The 8950-nt window shown below is 37.7% G+C and overlaps 1 protein-coding gene across 1 annotated transcript; it reads left to right on the top strand.

The window, feature by feature from the left end:
* The first annotated feature begins 836 nt into the window (after window positions 1-836).
* LOC140169165 (uncharacterized) lies at window positions 837-6166 on the top strand. Its single transcript, XM_072192421.1, has 2 exons — window positions 837-1095; window positions 6034-6166. The coding sequence occupies exons 1-2, from the start codon at window positions 887-889 to the stop codon at window positions 6164-6166; spliced, it is 342 nt and encodes a 113-aa protein (XP_072048522.1). The 5' UTR covers window positions 837-886.
* Window positions 6167-8950: the final 2784 nt, after the last annotated feature.

The raw sequence follows: 8950 nt of genomic DNA, 5'->3' as shown, positions 1-8950 counted from the left end.
AAAACTGAAGACCCTAGTGGAAAAATGACTCAACCACCATTTTGGCGAAAATGAGTTATCGGTGGTTTTGAAGTCATTTAGGGATGATTTATTGTTTGGCAAATTTTTTTAGGCATTTGACCCCTTCCCTGTAGGGGTCGCGGGGTCGCGTAGGGGTCAAAATGTCAAAATGATCAAAATGATCAACCATGTATACATATCAAATTACTCATTACGTTGTAAGGATTCCGAATATATATACTTTGCTATATGTTAGACGTATGGTTATGGAGATAATGACGAAAGGTCACTCAAAGGTCAAGTGGGGTCAAATTTTCAAAAACGTCGGATTTTCATGAGTGATATATCAAATTGTTCGTCTTACCTTGCACATTACAAATATATATATACTTTTTATAATATTTGAACTTGTGCTTTTAAAATAATTGCAATTTTTAAAATTTTGACCATGATTATAATGGAAAAAGGACTCAAATCTATAATGGCGATTATTGATTACAAGAAATCGATAATTCATATGACCTTGTAAATTAGTACAAGTTATTATCTTATAAACATAACAGCTCATACCAAATATGAAAATCAAAGTATAACGTGTTATAGTGTTATAGAATTTATAAATGTTTGATGGCCTATATCTCAAAATGGTTATTATGGTGGTTGAGCTCTTTTTCCACAACAGTTACTGTTGATCGCTCAAAGTGGCACCTGAGACCGCCAGACCAATGCTCATAGCAGTAAAACATCATACTCTAAGAATAATGTTACGTTATTTTGCATTCTCATTACTATTGCAGTACCGTGTCCTTATGGTATACGGAAAACGGCCGAAAAAGATCACTGCTACTTTGCCCTCTTATCAGGCGCAACAAACAGCCCGTTTACCATGGCAGATGCAGCACAAGCATGCAGAGACACGCTAGATGCCAACGGTGGTTCCACAATACCTCATGTGTATCCAGCAGTAATAGACTGCCCAGCTGAGTTAGCGGATGTGTTATCCTTCAGAACGGCGGCAGAGGACCTCTGGCTCGGATACACGTATGACGACCCATTTTATTGGTCTACTGATAGACATTCGGGATTTTCAAATAGGTACGATATATACACACAGAAAATAGGGTGTTGAAGTGATCTTTTAAAGGAGACTACGTTTGTCCTGGAGACGACCAATTTGAATCAACCTGACACTAATAAAATAGTCTACCCACTTGACTCCATCCAGCGTTCAATATAAGGAACTCACTTTTGGAGTCGTCTCCAAGACAAACACCTGACGCTTTAGGGAGCATTTAAATGACTCCTTAATATTAGATTCCACTTATCCGACGGCTTGTGGGCTCCACCATCCAGGATTATCTGCGAAAGTCGTCTCCAGGACAAAGTAGGGGATGTCTAGGGGATCATTTAAATAACTCCTTATAAACTAATCAGACGCTTTGTGGGGTCCACCATTATGGGCTCTCTGCCAAAGTCGTCACCAGTACAAATTTATGACACCTAAGGAATCATTTAATGAATCATTATTATTAGTTCATGAAAAGAAATCAATAATAGTATCTATTTCTGTATACTGTGCTTACGTTACGTCTTCTATTACGTGGCTCTCTATTTTACAGCGAATGCAAATTACCTAGCTTAATTGTATACAAGTCACTTTACTTAAGTTACCTACCGGGATTCGTACCAGGGACCTTAAGAATAAAAGTCTGATGTCCGATTTGAGCTAACGGGGTTTTTAACATTTGATGAATTATATTAAGTTAATATGCGTAATTATATATCGTCTTTAGTCCAATTTTCCTAAAGGTGACACTGCCAGAGAGTCCTGTTTGATAGGCTCCTTAAAGAGTCGAATAGATAGAGCGAGGGCGTAATAATGTGTCATTTAAACTCTTATTTAGGAGTCCAGTTTTCCGTGAGGCGACTCTCAAGTGCGCCCCGTATGACGGGTTCCTTATTGAGTGAGTCATGTAAAACTTCCATTTGGGTGTCCAGAATTATTGTTGGATTATAAGTGGAATCTAATAAGGAGTCATATAAATGCTCTATTATAGATGTCATGAGTTTGTCCTCAAGTCTATTCCAATATATTAGTCTCTTGATGGAGTCAAGTTGGAGACTCTTTTATGAATAGTGTTAGGTTGTTTCGAATTGAATCGTCTGCAGGACAAACTTAGAATCTTTTAAAAGATCACTTTACCCCTTGTTTTCTGTGTGTCAGCAACAATTTGATGACTAAACCTGCCAAAGTACATCTTTTTAGGGATATTGATAACATTTACCATAAATGTTGATTTTATTACTTTAAAAAGTATTATAAAAATACTGATGATTGAATTCCAAAGTATTAGTATTGATATGATTATAATATATTTATTGGGATTTAATTATAAGAACAATGCGTTACGTAATCTAAAGTTTATCCTTCGATATCCATGATGTATCCTTGAAAATTAGCATCGAACCTCCAGCCAATGTTCCTTGCCAGTGCTAGCCACGAAACAAGGTCACAACTGTAGCCATGATTGACAGTGATGTACTGCAAATATGGCGCTGACCATCTGGTCACGTGCGCATTTATAAAAGCCCATTTATATATATAACCGAAGTCTACTGCTATTTGGCACTTCACAATGTGACAGTAAAAGAAAAAAATGGTCTTCGCAATATAAATATCAATCTCTTGCACAAGCCATACCCAATGCTTTAGCGTGTATTTCACGCAGTTTTGTGTTTAGACGTAATAGTTGCGTTTGCGTTTATTTGATGACCCGGGGGTCATCTATAAACGTTCGGAAAACGTTGATTTGAAAAGGCCTATTTTCTTGTTGAAGACGTCTAAAATGATAGCTTCTCCGGATAAATTTTGGATCCAAGTAGTTTAAGCACAATGGGTTTTGACCCACAGGGCCCCGGCAGTGGATCCAAAAATGTGGAAAGGGGGGGGGGCACATTTGAAATTTTGTTACCGCCCCTTTTTGATTTGTCGCAAAAAAGCCATCTCGTCGCGATTGCGCCCAATTAAAGCCATTTCTTGGACCATTTTTACACTTTTATACATTTTGTGTTGTAATTGCGGAAAACAAAAAAGCATATGGGTGTCCAAAAGGTACACTTCTTCATGCATGGACACTTTATCATGCATGAAATGCTTGAGAGGAGAACATCCCCCTTAGAATTGAAAAAAAAATCAAAATATAGGCTCAATTTATACCATTTCATGGACCGTTTTTACACTATTTTTTATAATTGCTTGAAAAGTGTACAGGTGTCGAAAACTTTTGTATCCACTATATAGACCTACGTAAGGGGTATCTAAAGGTGGACGTGCCCTCCTTAGAACTTATTTGGTTTTAAAAATAAAGGTTAAATTGAAGCCAATTCGTTGACCATTTTTACACAATTGTTATGTGAACGAGTCCAATACCGGTGTAGCCCCCGCCCCCCTTTTTTTTGTAGGTATTTTTTAAACACAAAGCGGGAGGACATGGTCCGGGTATGGCCCTGCCATGACGGACGGAAAGCAGGCCCATTTGAATTCTGCATGGGAGGTCTTGACCATGATCATGATGCGATGCTAAATGGAAAGCAAAACAAAGGGTTCATATTTTTTCCAACAAAATTGTTTAAAAAACACACACACACACTTTATTTCTCGCATTTGCGGCCTCAGCTACTATGGGCTATTTTCGTTTAAATGACCGCTTACGGGTTCGAATTTCAACCAGCCTAATAATGAAGCTCTCGTGGCCGATTGGTTAAGGCACAGGTCTCGTAAACCTGAGGTCCTGGGTGCGATTCCCAACCTGATCACTTTTTCTACTTGTCTCCCTTATTATTTGCGGCGGCGAACCTGGTGAAAAATTTTGTTTATTTAAATATTTCCCGTCGATCATGCCACTGTTTTTTTATGTTATAGTTCCCTAATCTCTTTGTTTCAAGCACATCCACATCTTAATATTATTAACAGCCTGTATTTTGACTACGTTCGTATTCAGTTTTCAATTGAATAACCAAGTCTGTTTTTGCCTGTATTTTGCAATTTTATCACTCAAACTAATAGAACAATGATAAACTCATGCAGTAAATATGGAGTGATAAATGCTGCCACAATGGAAAACGGCACATTCAAATGTATGCGCGGTGTTTGTTATTCGTTGCCCATAGTGCACTTACGTCCACGGTGAATTCACCGTGACCTTTCCAGCCATAAACCCGCTTATTGAAGATTAAACCGATATATGCAATACTAAACCATTATATAGTAATCTATTGTCCAATGCAAATTTATTACCACCTGATACTATTGATCCAATGAGCGACCGAATTTCCGCTACGGACGACTAATCCAATCGATAATGACTCTATTGACATGTACGAACGGAGCCTGACCGAGTTTTGGGATATTTTTCACTGGTTTGCAGCTGTTTGCTGTCATTTACTCATCAAGGCGGAGTACCGTTATTATAAGGACTATGCCAATTATTTAAAGATTGACATGTAGAGAATAAGCCATAATTGATTGATAGAAAGTACTAAATTTGTACCTATGACGGTTTTATGACGCCAATCTTCAAATCTATTTGGAAATGAATAAGTAATTGAAACAGAGAGAAAGTACTAAAATCATAGCTTTTAAACTTTTTGATATATGATACTAACTAGTTCATCCCCAATAGCTACGATACATCCCAAACAGCGACAGCGCTACCAGTAGGGTTCAATTGCCTATTGTGAGTGCCCCTGTGTTGTGTGCATACATGTAGTTAACAATAACTGCATGCTGCAATGTACATGTATCAGTCATCACCCTCTGGTGCGGTTCCCACTGAACTCCTATATGCTGTTAATTAGTTTTGTGCTCTTATAGCAACGGTGAGCATGTACGAAGGTTGTTGGGTACTTAGGCTACGTGATGTACGTTGTTATTTGAACGACTTGCGGCAGGAATGAAGAGCTTTTTAATTTTTTATCGTATATATCCTCATTTTGTGAGAGAAGAATAATAATGTAGGCATTCGGTTGCTGATCAAATACGCCTATATATGTTTTTCATTCTAAAGTAAACGTAACTGAAACTCGGTAAAATTGTATAAAAAAATGAAAAATTTGCATAATTTCGTCGCTGTTTTGACAAACTGTTGTATGACGAAAAATGCAGTTTTAAGAAAATCGCATTTAATGTTTTTCCAATTTTTGAAGATGCACTGGGGAGCACCAAAGTAAAATATGTTTATTGTTATCAAAGAATATAATCAATACTATATCTGTCCTTGTTCTAACCTAATACAAACTTTTTATTCATTCACCAATTATATAAGTAATTAATTTGCAAACTCATATGTCAGTATGCACAATTTGACAACCTATGTATTAATAATGATATGTCATGTGATACGACAGTATGTCAAAACAATAGGCAACTGCATTTACACGGTGGCTTATGGCGACGTATCATGATACGACTGTATGTCAAATCACAGAACGAAGATGTCGGGGGGGGGGGTTGATACATAAAAACCATGTCGAATCACACTAATTAGTGCCATATCTCATTAACTAATTACATTTATGTCTCAAAACTTTGTGAATATTATATATAAAGAGTTTCATTCATAGATTTTGAACTCATTTTGCCCAAAAATCTTCATACGACAATATGTCAAAACAGTGACGATGTATTGTAAAATTATAAGACTAGGTGTATCGTAATGGTAAATTATTATTAGTTTTCAATAGACGTGTTATTTATGCACAAATAAAAATTTAAAGTACACCCACGTGGGCATTTGAATTCCTGTTATAAAAAAAACTGTTGAATAAAACTCTATAATGTACACAAACATTTTATGTTAATATAGTCATATTCTGGAACCATGCAAGTAAAACATACACCTTAGATACTCTAAAAAATCCTATAATCTTCAAGTGTTGGTTTTTCGTCAAGGAAGCAACTTTTTGCCGAGGTTCTGCCGCCCTATTTGATCTAGTAATCGAGTGATTTCAACACCTTTATTTTTCTGTGTGTAGACATGTTCGAGTGCCAGGGCCTGAGCCTGGGCCTGAGCCTGAGCCTGGGCCTGAGCCGGAACCTGGGCCGGAACCTGGGCCGGAACCTGAGCCTGAATCTTTAGGGGATGGCTATTGGCCTTTTGGTAAGTAGATAATCAGGTGGTGAAGTTCATAATGATGAAATTACATGTGTCACGAAGATACGTGTACGATCGAAATGAGCAGGCTTCCGGTCAAGCTCCATTTTAACGTATAGTGCATTTCGATTCATTTTGTTGTTCAACTCCTTAAAAATAAGATACATGAAAACAACTCGTCGGTAGCGTGCAACACTATCGTAAGTGCACAACAAAAAACACCTTTTGTTTGCAGCCCAATCCCCTCATCGTGTTCATTACGGGGCTTGAGATTGGAATTCCAGTTTCCTTTCTCACGAAGTAAGGGCTAAGAGTAAAATTGTACAATTGTGTTTGGGAGTGGCCTTCTCTCTTTCTTCTTTTCCTTGCTATTTTCTTCCATTTCTTGCTTTGTTTATCAGAGCTATCTAGGCCAGCATGCATTTTATTAGCCTACACTGGCTATCCAGGCTTATGCTGTTTTATAGTATGAACTTGGAACGGTCCATGGATTTCTCATGGATTAGCATGTGTCCCTCACGGACCAACCTGGGTAAACAAACAAACATACAAACACACAAACAAACAAACAAACAAACACTTATTAGTGTTGATGTTCTGTATACTTTCCTGAGAGCCACTAAGCCCCAAGATATCACTTTTACATGCAGTTGGGTTTTTTTCTATTGTTATTGGTTAAAATTAAGTACATAAATGTTGTAAATGGCAGCTATTGCATTCTACTGTACTTACGATGGTGTTGCACTCTGCCGAAGAACTATGACGAGATACTGCTGGATAATAGACAATGAGTCTACCCGATTATTATTATTATTATGATCATTATTATTGAGTGTCTGATATACTTAAAGCCATATTTTAACATTTTCAAGTTTGATCAAGATTCTGATTTTTCCACTAGTAATGTACATTAATGAACTAAAATGCACTACAGCGATTTATAACGATGATAACATATCCGTGGTGATTGTGTAGTCACAGTGACCAAGCTAGCTAAGGTGGTCATAATCAAGGATTTCTCACATAGGTCATATTTTCCAAGGTTGTAAGCACATGAAGTGTATGCTCTTAACCTGAGACCACTTTTAACATGTCCCGAATGTCTTGGCTTTCTTGAAGACCCTGGAGATCCATATCGAGGAGTCCAAGCTGAACGCTGAATGCGCTTCGCCGGCATTTGGCGGCTTAAGCAACTTAGCTGGTTTCCATTATGTTTGTAGTACTATATATCTCTCCCTTTACTAAGTCAAATTAGTTCCTACGTTGACGTAGGGGTTGGGTCAAATAGGGGACAATAATTGTCGGGCAAGGTGACTACTTCAGGGGACAAAGTTAGACAAAAAATCCAAAAAAGCCGTAAAAATATTTAAAATTTTGGTGGCCCGCAAGAGGGGGGGGGGTGTATTTTATTTTAGTCTTAGTCGAAAACCCTCAGGATATTTACCCCTCATCTGGTTACATGTCTATCCGCACTCTATTCTTAGTTATGCTTCAACGGTATTATCCCGGCTACCAGTGGGTATGACGCTGTTTAAAAAAAAGGTTTTATTTTACATTAAACACACCTAAACAGACACAATGCAATTTGGCAGCAGCAGCTTAATCAGCGCTAATATTGCAACATCGAAACAAACAACTATACAAACATCCATGATCCATCCCACCATACCCCGCCCCGTAGGCAATGAGGACCATTGCCCAAGGACACAACACGTTGACACAAGTGGGGTTCGAACTCGCAACCTATGGATTATATGCCGAGCGCCTTATACGCTCGGGCACACGTGCTCCTCACACAGTGTTTCAGTCCTAAATTGTTCAATAATAATAATTATATTCTTCCAAATAATTCCAAGGCGCATATTATATCGTCGGCAGAATGCTACACTATCGTAAGTGCAGTTTGAACAGTTTTACAGGAGGAGCATATTTGTGTTTTGCGTAGCCGTTTGTTTCCAAGGGAGTGTTCATAAATACTTTGGTAGGGGGGTGGAAAATATGTAGGGGGTCATAAAATTTTAGGAGTTCTGACGAGGGGGGGTTAAAATAGTGTTGGGTGTATGAACAGGGGGGTTAAAAGTTTTGGGGCACGTAGGGGGGTGGTAAAACTTTAGCAACATTAGCCTTGAAATAATTATAAAATAGCCTGACACATTTTTTTTCAAGCGCGCAGCGCGCAAATGTTCCAGTATTAAAAACCAGAACAAAATTCCCTTCCAGATAAGGGTATTTGATCAAGTCCTTTATGTATTTTGATGAGTCATTCAATAGTCAAAGGTGTATTCAGTGTACGAAGTGTTAAAATTGTCTTGTCTATAACTTAATTTTGAGGTTTGTGTCAGTTCCTCCTTGTCTACTCTTTTAATCACTAAAAAGCTGCGATTTCTTTGTTCTTCTTTAGTGTTGACAATTTTTACAATAATTAGAGAATAAAGGTATTGTTTTTGGCCGCTGGAGTGCATCTATCGTCTCATATAACACGGGCGGCATCATTATTTTAAGTAAAACAACGAGGCGGAGCGGAGTTGTTTTACGCTAAAAATAATGATGTCGCCCGTGTTATATGAGACGATAGATGCACGACAACGGCTAAAAACAATACCTTTATTCTCATTCTTAAACACTTCAATTCAAAATAATAAAAATATCATATGTATTACATATTTTAATCAAATTAAATTCTACATTTTACAAGGAATTACCTAGCATGATGCAGTCATGTCTACAGTAGAATTCACCTCGACCTTTGCAGGACTTAAACCCCATTAAAAGCTATTAAACCAAGATAACACTAGACT

Source organism: Amphiura filiformis, chromosome 14 (assembly GCF_039555335.1).
Source record: "Amphiura filiformis chromosome 14, Afil_fr2py, whole genome shotgun sequence".
Classification (NCBI taxonomy): domain Eukaryota; kingdom Metazoa; phylum Echinodermata; class Ophiuroidea; order Amphilepidida; family Amphiuridae; genus Amphiura; species Amphiura filiformis.
This window is presented reverse-complemented; position numbering and strand designations above follow the sequence as displayed.

Bases quoted from the DNA above. Each gene is read 5' to 3' on its own strand.
- LOC140169165 (XM_072192421.1), top strand. From the start codon at position 887: ATGGCAGATGCAGCACAAGCATGCAGAGACACGCTAGATGCCAACGGT. The intron at 1,096-6,033 runs GTACGATATATA...TTCTGTGTGTAG, and splicing joins CATTCGGGATTTTCAAATAG to ACATGTTCGAGTGCCAGGGC.